The 13944-nt window shown below is 37.6% G+C and overlaps 1 protein-coding gene across 1 annotated transcript in view; it reads right to left on the bottom strand.

The window, feature by feature from the left end:
- OXCT1 (3-oxoacid CoA-transferase 1) overlaps positions 1-13944 on the bottom strand; it is a 145380-nt gene that overhangs the window by 109390 nt on the left and 22046 nt on the right. Inside the window, exons 5-6 of the mRNA XM_017867294.1 lie at positions 13550-13699; positions 9007-9142 (exon numbers count right to left, since the gene is read on the bottom strand). Coding sequence (XP_017722783.1) covers positions 9007-9142; positions 13550-13699 — 286 coding nt within the window. The remainder of the gene's footprint in view (positions 1-9006; positions 9143-13549; positions 13700-13944) is intronic.

The following is a 13944-nucleotide window of genomic DNA, read 5'->3' as shown; positions in this document are numbered from 1 at the left end:
TCTCTACTAAAAATACAAAAAAATTAGTGGTGGTGCACCTGTAATCCCAGCTACTCAGGAGGTTGAGGCAGGAAAATCACTTGAACCCAGGAGGCAGAGGTTGCAGTGAGCCGAGATCTTGCCACTGCACTCCATGCTAACATCAAAGTCTCATGCTAACATCAAACAAAAAAAACCATAACAGACACATTAAAAAAAAAAAAAAAAGCAAGAAATCAAAGCACCCCAGAGAAAAATCACCTTCACTAGAAGGAAGACAGGAAGGAAGGAAAGAAAGAAGACCACAAAACAACCACAAAACAAAAAAACAAAATGGCAAGAGTAAGTCCTTACTTATCAATAATAACACTGACTGTAAATGGACTAAATTCTCCAATAAGACACAGTAGCTGAACGGATGAAAAAAATAAGACCCAGTGGTCTGTTGTCTACAAGTGACATGCTTCACCTATAAAGATACACAGAGATCAAAAATAAAGGGATGGAAAAATATATCCCATGCCAATGGAAACCCACAAAAAACAAAACAAAACAAAACAGGAGTAGCTATACTTAGACAAAATAGATTTCAAGAGAAAAACTGTAAGAAGAGACAAAGAAGCTTATTATATAATGATAACGGGGCCAATTCAGCAAGAGGATACAATGATTATAAATATATATGCGCCCAACACTGGGACAGCCAGATACATAGAGCAAGTATTATTAGAGCTAAGGAGAGACAGATTAAAATACAACAGCTGGAGACTTCCACATCCCATTTTCAGCATTGAACAGATTTCTCAGGAAGAAAAGTCAGAGACATAGGACTTAATCTGCACTACAGAACGAACCTAATAGAGATCTATAGAACATTTCATCAGATAAAAATTACTAAGAGGAAAATTTATAGCTATAGGTGCTTGCATCAAAAAAGAAAAAGAAATAACCTAATGATGTAACTTAAAGAACTAGAAAAGAGCAAACCAAATCCAAAACTAGTAAAAGAAATTCAGATCAGAGCAGAAATAAATTTGAAACGAAGAAAATACAAAAGAACAATGAAACAAAATGTTGGTATTTTGAGAAGATAAACAAAATTGGCAAACCTTTAGCCAGACTAACAAAGGTGGGGGTGGGGGTGAAGGTGAAGACCCAAATAAAATGAGAGATGAAAAAGGGGACATTACAACTGGTAAGAAATTCAAAGAATCATTAGTGGCTACTAGGAGCAACTATATGCCAATAAATTGGAAAACCTAGAAGAAATGAATAAATTCCTAACTATATATAACCTATTAAGATTGAACCAGAAAGAAATTAAAAATCTGAACACCCCAATAATCATAAATATATATACCTACTATGTACCCACAAAAATTTAAAAATTTTAAAACGATGCCACGTGCCAGGCACTGGTACAGAACACAGAAGATGCAGCTCCCTGAAGCCTGGCTCTTATAAATATAAGTCTTAGGATATCACTTTTGAAAATAATTTTCTATATGTTCATTAACCTCTAATTCTTATATTAGATGGGTTCACCGATATTCAATTTATATTGTACTTCATAAACCACACAGGCTATAGTAAATATTTGTGTGCACCAAATATTGTATCATCTAAACAATTCTTTTACAGGCAAACATACCACAATATAAATACAATAAAAGTAAGTATATTTATGTCATGATAAACATACTTATTTTGACTGAAAGCTGAAGTTAACGAAAATAGTTGAAAGAGCCTTGGGTAAACCTTTGCTGTCTTGTAAACTAGCCACGGCACAAGCCTGACAGCACAAAGAAATCCACAGCAGCGAGGTTATTTCAGTCACAGGCAGCCTCAGCAGCTTCAGTGGCTGAGTCAGACAACCTTTTCTGACAGCACGTGCATGCCAGGCTGCTTGCAGGAGACAAAGCATCAACAGTTTCCTGAGTGAAGCACTCTCATCCCTCCCCATTGGATGGGGAGGTTTTCTATTATAGGCTCCTTCAAAAAAAAAAAAAAATAGAAATAGGCCATTTCCAGAGAAACTTGGATGGTAGCTTATGCACACAGAAGACTAGCAGAGGGGCTCATAGGGAGTTGAGAGCTGAACACAATAATAGGATTCCTCCTGAGAAACAGCCCAATTAGTTCCCTTTGGAAGACTCAAGAGTCCTTGCTACTCCTTGTCATACAAATGGAACGCAACACCCAAGAGTCATTCCCTGGCTGGTTTTGCACTTGAACTTGTAAAGCTTATAAGGGAAGACTTCACCCTCACTCAAAGAGAGGGAGGTCCAGAAATAACACTGTCTGGACTGAAAAGAGAAACATCTGTCTGGCATGTGTGGCAATATGTGCCCATGTGAACTATTTTTCCCAAGTAGATACCCAGGTCTATAAGAGGGGTAGGAAGATACAGCCAGCATCAACTGTGTCACAGCTTTGTGGGGAAGCATGCAAATAGCTGTACATTTAAAGAAATATGAATGTAATGTTCATATTGGTTTTGTTAAAAACACACATAAGTGATCACCTCTATGGTTTTACACAACTCATAAGTTTGTCTAGAAAAGTGGTCCAACGTTTTTGGCCGGTACTAGGGATCAGTTTTGTGGAAGACACTTTTCCACAGACGGGGTTGGGCGGGGCATGGTTTTGGGATGAAATTGTTCCACCTCAGATCATCAGGCGTTAGATTCTCATAAGGGCGAGCAACCTAGATCCCTCACATGCACAGTTCATAATAGGGTTCCCACTCCTATGAGAATCTAATGCCAGGGCTGATCTAACAGGAGGTAGAGCTCAGGCAGTAATGTTCACTCACCCACCACTCATCTCCTGCTCTGCAGCCCAGTTCCTGTATAGGTCCATGGCCAGAGGGCTGGGGGCCCTTGGTCTAGAACACATCTGAAAAAAACTTTGCCAAAAAGGACTAATGTTTCCCTTTTGCAGAGTCTAGAAATAAGTAACACCAAGGACAATTTGATTTTATTTTAAATTCACAATAAACATACTCGTTTACTTCTCTATGTAAAACATTTGTTGTAAATTATATAATTTAAAAATTATACACAGAAAAGCAAGACGTATATTCCTTTGCCACCCTGCTTCTAAATCCAAAACAAATTTAAGATGCCTAAGTGAATCATTATTAGTACTTTAAATATTTATAGTTCTATCTTCCCTAAAACTCAAGTCAAAACTCAAATCACCAGGGAGAAGAAAGGTTGAGAATATACAGCACTGTGGAGTGTGAAGACGCTGGCATAGAGCTTTAAGAGACAAGTTCTAATCCAGATTCTACAATTCAAAAGAAAGGAGATGAGCTAAGAGTTCTTTATTAAAAAAAAAAAAAAAAAAAAAAGACGCCATTGACTATGTTATATAGGATGTAGTCACGCTGGTTATGCCTCCCACTGCTTAAGATACTATAGTACTAAAACAGACATTCAGTCACCACATTTAGAGAAATATGTAAAAATTTTAAAGGTCAAAGAGGCTAGACAATAGAATGAAAAGAGTTCAAGAGAAAGACTGAATGAATGCACGGGGCCACTGAACACAGGATGATGCCTTTCTCAAAGACATCTCTAAGGTAGACGGTACTAGAAGGAAAAAAAAAAGACTACAACTGAAATAATTGTCAAGGAAGGTCTGGGATAGAAAAATAAGCTGGGGGGAAAAAATCTCCTTATTTGCTTGTATCTAATAGTTAGCACTGAAATGGACTACCTCTGGAGATATCTTCCAAGAGTTTAAAGCATCCATTGATAGATAATATGGAAGCATTTCATAACATAATGGAAAACAGTAGACACCCTGGAATAAGTTTCTCTGTAGGTCTATCCTGGTTCCACCTAAGCTGTGTGATATGGGGTATATAACTTAACTTCTCTATGCCTCAAAGTCATCATCTCTAAAATAAAGATAATTATTATTCCTATCTCATAAGACTATTGTGAGAATTTAAAATAATGCACATAAGGAATACGGTAATGACTGACACATAGTAAATGCTTGAATAGTAGCTAACATTATTAGCATTTTGCATGCAGAAGAATATGCAGTTAACTTAATGATCTCTGAAGATTCCTCTTAAATGTTGCACTTTAGAGACTAGTTCATAATCATCCATCCCACTATGACCCCCATAAAAGAAAGCAAGATAGGACTTGAAAAGTCATAGAAACCTGGAGGCCAGTGCAGGGGGCTAGAGGTCCAGGGTACTCACTGGACTCAAAATACAAGTCACAAAGCCAAATCAGAACTTCATATCAGAAAATGCCCAATCTAGGCACTAACTCCAATTCTAAATTATTTTCCACTTTCGAGAGCACAGTTATTACAATTCAATCTATGGTCATGTTTCTACTATGTATACTATATGTTTCTACTATGAACAGGTGTCGGGGTAGGTTTACAATAATCCTATAGTCCAAAGAGCTGTTTTGCTTATGTTCCTGAACTAATATAACAGATTATTCTTGATCCTTCTAATCCAGCTTTGTCCAATAAAACTTCCTGCAATGATAATGTTTACTTGTGCTGATCAATATAGTAATCACTAGCCACATGTAGCTTTACTTGATATGGGACTATTATAAATGTAAATTCAATTTCTCAGTCAATTTTTCTTTTTTTTATTTTTTTTGAGACAGGGTCTCACTCTGTGGCCCAGTCTGGAGCACAGTGACACAGTCACAGCTCACTGCAGCCTTGACCTCCTGGACTCAGGCGATCCTCACACCTCAGCTCCCGGGTAGCTGGGACTCGCGCACATGCCACCACATCTGGCTAATTTTTTGTAATTTTTTGTAGACACAGGGTTTCACCATGTTGCCCTCCAATATCTGGGCTCAAGCGATCCACCTGCCTCAGCCTTCCAAAGTGCTGGGATAACAGGTCTGAGCCACCATGCCATAATTTTAATTTTAATTTTTCAAGTCACATGTGGCTAGTGGCTACCATACTGGAAAGTGTAGTGAATTAGAAGTGGTTGCCCACATCACTGTATTGAAAGAGACCCTAATGTGTGTCTTGGCCTACCAGGAAAGCATTCTGTGATCCATCAGAAATGTTTGTTCCTGGACACAGAAGGGCAGGCTTTATTACATTTGCAGGCTCAGTTAAAGGATTTTCTCTCCTTAGGCCAAAAGAGAGTCTCTCTTTCCTAATACCTACAATGATTCTTCAACACAAGGTTATTTTCTGCTCTTGTAAGAAATGAGATGAACTGAAAAGAACCAGATTATAACAGGAAAAATTTTAAAGAGAACTTCACCCAGAATAATGCATAATGCCCCTCTGTACTCTGGGAAGAAATACTGGTTTCTGACAGTTTTACAAAAATACAGGAAGTCAACACAGTGTAAAAATATTGATTATTTTAAGCTATGCTGTAGGTCTTTTTTCAGTAACGCTATAGTTGTGTGTCATGGACAGGTCATTAAGATGGATGAATAAATTAAAGAAAGGTTACACAGAAAGTGTAAGCCACATTATCCATTTTAAAGGCAGAAAATGTAAAGTCATTGCAAAAGGAACCACCACGCCTTGGTTGAAAGTAACATATACCTCAGCACTTTAAAAATAGCACACTTCATTTTCCAAGAAAGGAACAAAACTCTAACATTTGATTGTTTCAAAATACACTGTACTGACTTCATGAAACATTACCTGAAACTTGTATAAATGAATCAAAAGATACCATATACAACACCTGCCATCATGAGAAAAATCACTAAGGAACCTATGTATTTTCAATTCCAGATCCCAACAGGGGTCCTATAAAGTCCTCCCAAGGAAAAACTATCTCAAACTCCCACGAAAATTCGGTTCCAAGTTGATCCTCAAGGCCTCAAGTTGAGAACCATTTGAAGTCTTCTTTGAGGTTCAATATGTTACAACCAAAATGGCACAGTTTTGGTATAAGCCCCTGTTTCTGCCCTGGATCCTTAAGTCTGGGAAGGCTACAGAATTATTCAAGCCTCTTTCAAATACTGAGATACTCAAAGGACAGTCAGTGCCTGAATATGCTCTGAATGGAACCACATCAAAATAGTTATTTGTGCAACGCTCTTCCCTTAAAGAAGTCACAAAATCTATCACAGTAAGATCATGAACTTCTTCTGACACATTTACTATTTTCCAGGGATTCCATATACATAAATTTATCTTGGGATTTCACTCAAGGAGATCTATTTCATTTAAGGATCAAAGGACTTTTATAAGCTGGTCCCATTGCTTGATTCCCAAAGAGAGCATTCTAGTGAGACCCTATCTTACCAGAAAGCTGAAGTTACAGCAAAATTTTAACTATTATATATTCAGATAGAATGGATCCACTTCCAAAACAAAACAAAACAAAATCTGTCATTGTTATCCAGAAAACAAATGAACTGTGGTACTTTTTACTGAATTAATAGTTAACATCAAGTTAAATAATCAACACCCAAGAATTCCAAAAATAACCTCTGGTGGCAGCGAGGGCAAAGGGGAAGGCGGGCACTTTTCTACATCGGTGGAGGAGATAAGGAAAGTGGGGGGAAAAAACCAAAATTGTCACCTTTAAGGGTTTATTAGACTGAATTTTCTAGGAACTAAGCATCTAAGAATCTTTCCAAAAAAGAGTGTATCCATACTTTTCCATTATTTAAAGTTTCATAAATTATCTCCTAAATTTTTAAAAAATCATAACTACTTTATTCAATGTATATAGTTTTGTTTTGACAGGATGAGGGAAAGAGGAACTATTTTTTCACATTTAACATTCAGCTCACAACAAAAAAGAGGGAAGATGTAGAGGGAGGGGAAGGGGAAAGGAGCTTTTGTCCCTATTAGTTAATATTTCATTCAACCACTTGCTTTCATTCATTAAAATATTAAGAAAGGAAAAGTAGCAAATGCTTCACATGAGAAGGTATAGTAATTACATTCTCTATTGAAGAGAAGAAGCCTATTGCTGAAACTAAATGAAACATTCATTGATAATTTGTGAGTCACCTATAAAGATAATTCTGGAGAATCATTTTCTGATGAAGTTTTTGAAAGTACAACACCCACATCAGACCCCGAGGTGTAAAAATTTCGAAGAGGTGCCAGTTTTGCTGACGGTTTTGCACTCTGATGTTCCTCAATACAGTTCCCCTAATGATAAAAATTAAAATAAACTTTTGTCTCTGGGAATATAGGTTGACAGCAGAATTTCTTTGGTAGAAGGAAGTAAGTCACAGCTATGTTTTACTAGCTCTTTTGAGTCACCAATATTTCTTTTGCTCAGATTGAAGAATTAGTACAGGAATAGGAACATCCTTGAGAAAGGAGCCCTCGTGAACTTTCACAAGTTGCTGGGTGAGATCCCACCAGACATCCAGGCATCAAAAGCTCCAAGGGCAGAATAGTCAGAGGCAAAGGAGTCCCAAGTCCCTCACTTGAATAACCTAGACAGACTTCTGTTCCAGCTGTCCCACTAAATATGAAGTCAGTCCTAAGGTCACTTGATCATTGGTGATGCAAGCTTTCATTTCACACCAGAACTCATTAACCACCAGCATAAAGTCAGTGCCTAGAATAGCCCTTGTGCAGCCTTTAAATACCAGAGCCAGGCACTGTAGCACAGAATAAATGTGGGAATATTTTCAATAATTCCTTTCTGCTTGGTAGTATACAATTTTGTTAATCTTTTTAAAAAAGCAACTAAGCATTTGTAAATATTACACAAACGTGTCACATAAGGTAAAGATGATATAAAATATCTCCTGTTATTGCCAAAATTAGTTGTACTTTAAAAAACTGACTAGATTAAAGAAATCGAAGAGCATTAATATCACGTAAGTCCTTCAGAAATAAAAAGCGGTATGAGAGTATCACTGAGAACTTAATTGTGATTGCACCAAAGCTGCATTTGCTAAAGATTCAAAAATTGTTAATCGAAAGCAGCAAATGATAAATGAGCAAAAACAATGATTTCTGTAATCTGATAGGTAAAGTCTTCAAGATCAAACAGTTTGGAAAACTCCAAAGTGTACACTCAAAGATTTCATAATCCTCAAAAAACAACTATATAAATCTATAAATCCAAGAAATAAATACTTACTATGCTTAGAATAACCAAAAGATTTTAAAATCTATAAAGTCTGTCACTAACCAGAGAGTGAGGATTGAAAATTTAGTATTATAAAGGTTAACCAATTTTTCAGATAGGACCTTTGTAAGCATTTCCTAGAAGACACAGAAAGGACTGAAGGACTGACCCCAAAGATTACTAGCAGTATCCTTCCAAAATACCAAATTAACTTTGACATTTTAAGACAACACATGTAAATTAGAGTATCAATTAAATTAAATTGTATGATGTCATATTTTCTAAACATGTAACTGGTCTTGGCAACTAAAATACACAAGAAGAAAAACAATTGGACGAGCCTATATAAAAGGGCATATAACTTCAAATATTTAACAAGCAGTGCAACATGGATATCAACCAGTCCAAACAGATTCCCACAAGTGGACATACCAGCAGCCCTGCACACACCTATGTATGTGTAATACACATGGGCGTGTATGATCTTGGGCCATTTCCAAAATACATTTTTAAACTGCAAATTCGCTCTGATGTCCATTTTTTAATCATAATTTAGAAAATATAGAGTTGCTGATATGTACGAGTGTTTTTATTTTTTTTATTTTTTTATTTTTTTCAATTTTTTTTTTTTTATTATACTTTAAGTTCTAGGGTACATGTGCATAATGTGCAGGTTTGTTACATATGTATACTTGTGCCATGTTGGTGTGCTGCACCCATCAACTTGTCAGCACCCATCAATTCGTCATTTATATCAGGTATAACTCCCAATGCAATCCCTCCCCCCTCCCCCCTCCCCATGATAGGCCCCGATGTGTGATGCTCCCCTTCCCGAGTCCAAGTGATGTCATTGTTCAGTTCCCACCTATGAGTGAGAACATGCGGTGTTTGATTTTCTGTTCTTGTGATAGTTTGCTAAGAATGATGGTTTCCAGCTGCATCCATGTCCCTACAACGAGTGTTTTTAAAACTATCACAATACCTGAAAATCACGTTTCCTGCTCGGTCCGCCTTCCAGGCTTTCACCAAAGCAAAATCCCCTGTAATTGCTTCCTCCAAAATAAAGTGTTGACCATTGAACTCCCTCACCTGCAGAAGAGGGAGAAGGCATTGTCAGGTATTTGCACAGGTCTTGATTGTGATAGAGGCCCTCTGATAGAGACACTCTGACAGAGGTAGATAATAAGGATACAAGCCTAGCAAGGGAAAATTTCTCAGAGGGAAAAGCATCTCAGAAACTTCAAGGATAAGCAGTGTTAGGCAAAAAGGACTTAGTCAAAGTGGTCAAAGGGGAGCTAAGGAAACAGACAAGTAAAGGTCCAGTGACAAAAGAAAACTTGTGCATTTGAGGAACTGAAAGTTCTATGGCCTAAGGGATAGACTATTCTCATTTTACTATTTGTATGTACAGGTTATATATTGAATATGAAAATAGTCCTTCTTTCCCTCCCCTGAAAAAATTAGTTTGCATAAAACAGTCTATGCAATATTGTTTTTCTACATAAAACAGTTACAAAAATCTATCATTCAGATATCCTCATTAACCTATAATCACCTGTTGAGATTTTAAATGAGATTCACAGAATCAGTAAATTTGGAGAAAACCAACATGCCGTATCTTCCCATCCATGAGCACAGTATATGTCTCCATTTACTGAGGTTTTCTTTGACCTCCTTCAATAGCTTTATCACTTTCTCCATAAAAGCTTTATATATTTTTCTTAGGTTTATTTATAGGTACTTAGTGGTTTCTCTTGCTACTGTGAATATTGCATTTGCTCCTATCTACTCTTCTGACATTACTGGTCTAGGGAATGCTATTGATTTTTATTTATATTTATTGCCTTTTAATTATACTACGAATTTTGGGGGGAAGAACATAAAGGAAAACCGTCTTGCCATCATGTTCTTTTATTCTTGAGGGTTTATTTCCAGGAATTAAAACAAACATTCATTGCCACACTTCATCATGGCACAAAATGGAGCCATGGGAATGCAGAATTCCATTCTCATCCCTATTGCACCCCTAGTGGAAAAACAGACTGCGTTTTACAAAAAGCTGCTATAGAAAATTTTGGTACATTTACTTCAACCACGGTTTGAAACAAAACTTTTCTTAAATAAAAGCCACTTTAAAGACATTAACCAAGTTGCCTGCTAGAAAAAAGACTGATGAACTTAGGGAATAACTGATGAATGAGGATCTTACTATAGAAACTAAGATAAATTATATGAAAGATATTTCTGAACCACATATCAATATACTAAGTTACTTTGTAATGGCTTATGTATTTCAAAAATCACTGTAAATACCAACAACGATAGTTCAGTATTTTACATACAGATCTAGAAAACTGGGGTAAATATATGCAAATGTAGGGCAAAGTCAATAAATAGGCTTCTTTTATATTCCAGTTACATAATTTTCTGATATGTCTACACAACAGCTGTTGCTGAGTGTTAGTTTTACTGAAATTTAAAAATGGGGAAGGAATTGGTTTTATCAAACTAGCTATTATACTCAATTGAAAGAATTGTACATTTCATAGTCACCACTTCTTCACTTTTTGGTTCTTTCTCAGATCTAATGAGATTTTCATCCCCTCTATTCCAAAAAGGAATAATTCTTAAAGTTGTCAATGACCTCTGTTTTTGCAAATCCAGTTATTCAATTCCAGGTCCTGTATTACCAACCTCTTCACACTCAGTTAATCATTCCCTTCTTTTTAAAATTTCTGTTATCTTTCAAGTTGCCAGATGCCCCTGGGATTCTTCTTCACTTTACTAGTCACTCTTTCCCATTTCTCTTTGCTGCTCCTTCTCTTCCCAATCTCTAAATGTCAACGAGGTGTTCTCTATCTGCACTCAGCCCCTAGACACTCATCTAGTACATAGATTTAAATACTATATGCTGATGCCTCCAAAGTCTCTTGTCCTGGCTCTAGACTCTGCCCTGATCTGAAGTCCACTAAGCACCTCCTCTTGGAGTCTAATGAACATCTCCAATGCACCATGTCCCAAACAGAGCTCATTGATAAGGCCCATGCTTCACTCATCTTACACAGTATGCTTGACTCCTCTTATACCCCTTACCCATCCACCAGCAAATCCTGTGGGCTCTACCATCAACGTAACATCAACTCCAACCACTTCTCTCAAACTCCACTGTTACCACCTTGGTCTAGCCACCTTCCATTCCCACCTAAATTAACACAACAGCCTCCTAAACCCTCTCTCACTGCTTCTGCTCTTGGCTTCCTAGCAAAAAAAGAAAGACTGGGCACAGTGGCTCATGCCTGTAATCCCAGCACTTTGGGAGGCCGAGGTGGGCGGATCACGAGGTCAGGAGATCGAGACCATCCTGGCTAACATGGTGAAACCCCGTCTCTACTAAAAAATTCAAAAAATTAGCCCGGCATGGTGGCCGGTGCCTGTAGTCCCAGCCCTCGGCGGGCTGAGGCAGGAGAATGGCGTGAACCCGGGAGGTAGAGCTTGTAGTAAGCCAAGATAGCACCACTGCACTCCAGCCTGGGCGACAGAGTGAGACTCCGTCTCAAATTTAAAAAAAAAAAAAAGAGAGAGAGAGAGCAGGAACCACCACTCCAGCAGCCACAGTGATGGATACAAAAGACAACTCAAATTACATCACTTTCACCCTTATTCAAAATCCATAGGCTTCCCACTATGTCCAGTAAAATTCAAACTTTGCATGAATTTGGCTCCTGCCTCTCTTCAGTCTCCACCCTTATCACTCTCTGTCTCATGTGCTGTTCCAGGCTCACCACCCTCCTGTTCCCCAAACACGGCGAGCCTGTAGCTGCCTCAGCACCTTGTACTTACTCTTCCTTCTAAATAGAGCACAAACCCTCTTATCTCCCCTTGCCTCGTTCTGCTACCTTATTCAGGTCTCTACCAAGTGTCACTTCCCGAGAGAAGCTCTCCCTGGCCACCAATCTGGAATACCAGCTGCCTGGCCAATGATAATTAATTATCTTTGCCCTTAATCTATTTGATTTGTCTTCACAGTACTTCCACTATAGACATTATGCATTTATTCATTCACTGTCAGTTCCTCCACTTGTAGGAGGACTTGATCTAGATCATTTTACCACAGTGCTTAGACCAGGGCTAGGCAAAGAGTAGGACCTCAATAAATATCACTAATTTAGAAATTAACTCACTTCTTCCTACTATAAGTAAAAAAAAGAAAGTGCTAAGAATTAAGAAATAAATTATCTGTCACATTCCTAGGGAATTCAGACAAAATTACAAAACTACTAGTTTGAGGCACCTGACTCCAGGCAGAAATGAATCAAGAAATATTTTAGTATCATATTTTCCCGAGGTGAATTAATTCTCCAACTTCTAGCAAGCTATCAAAGTATTTATCACAAGTTTTCTGGGAACCTTTATGACATACTACTACTGTTCATTTTAATAGTTAAGCTCCTGTCTTTTACTTTGTCAAGAAGCCTTTTAAACTTATTTAGACAGTAAAGGAAAAAGATAAAACATAAAAAACACATTAACAAAAGCTTTGAATCCACATAGATCACTCTCAACAGAAAGATGTCTCCAGATGGAAGATACGGCTGGAGACCAACACTGAACATCAAAGGACGTATTCAGTGACCTCTGATCTTCCCTCCGATCGCTCCTCAGAATGGGAGGGGCAGAGCCAGCACCGCCACATGCAGAAAAGTGATAAGAGATCCCCTGATTTACTATGTTCACTTCCCCAGAGATAAGTACAGCATTTCTGCAACCTGTGTTAACTCTCTTTGGCCATCTGGACAAAGAGAATGGAAAGATACTAAAAAATACTGTAATGAAATACTGGCCTGTGTAATTTTTGAAATTTTCTCCAATCTGAGCATCTCAAATACCTTTATCTGAAGTTCTACTCTTCTATAATATGTAAGTGATGTTGCCTACAATAAATGTACCCCATCCTACTTAGCACTTTAAATAGAAGTAGGTTATTCCGTCAAAAGCTCAAATGTGTCCAAGATACAAAATAAAAAGTGATCATATGATCTCTCTATTCTATCATAACAGTTCCTTTCAAGGTTTCAGACAAACATATTATTTCCTTGTATTTTTCTTCCTACAGTCACTTTAGGAAGGGACTGAGCATAAAGAGTTTGCTAGCATGCGTATAACAATTGCTGTATTTTCCATATAAGCATAATCAGCAAGTACAACTGTTTCTCAATTTGTTAAAGCCTACCATAAAATCAGTTCAAGTAACTAACCTTGACTAGTACATCACATGTGGATTACACCTTTTTTTCCTTCTTTTTATTCTAGTTTCTCTATGTGATTTTAAATGCTAGTAGATGCGTAGATTTAGCTAGATTTTCACCTGTTTATGAAAATGAATGAGTGCTTTTTCTCACACAGAGGTGATTTTACACTTATTTGCCCAATGAGTCCACCCAGAATCCCATGTGGCAAGAGGGATCCTGGCATAATCTGGATAAGAGTGTTTCTTACCTCTCTTGGCTTACTGGCAATGGCAACACTGCCATCTTTATTGTATTTGATAGGTGATCCTCCTTCTTGTACCAGGGTCCCATACCCTGTGGGGGTGTAAAATGCAGGAACTCCAGCCCCGCCTGCACGGATCCTCTCTGCAAGTGTGCCCTATAAGTGAGCAACCAACACCCCATAAGTTCACTAAGCACACTTCTGTATGTGAACACAAACATTTAGACATGGCTCCTACTCTTTAGAGGCTTATAATTCTAAAAAGTAGCTAGCATTGTATATTAGCATGAGTATTTCACTAATACTGTATGCTAGAAGATCAATTTTAAGAAGTTACTGCCCCTCTAGATCCATTCTAAATCCGCATTCTTTTCTTTTCTTTTTTTTTTTTTTTTTTTTTT

This window comes from Rhinopithecus bieti, unplaced genomic scaffold (assembly GCF_001698545.2).
Source record: "Rhinopithecus bieti isolate Rb0 unplaced genomic scaffold, ASM169854v2 scaffold_3521, whole genome shotgun sequence".
NCBI classification, from domain to species: Eukaryota; Metazoa; Chordata; class Mammalia; order Primates; family Cercopithecidae; genus Rhinopithecus; species Rhinopithecus bieti.
Note: the sequence above shows the minus strand (reverse complement) of the source record. Positions and strands in the feature narration are given on the sequence as shown.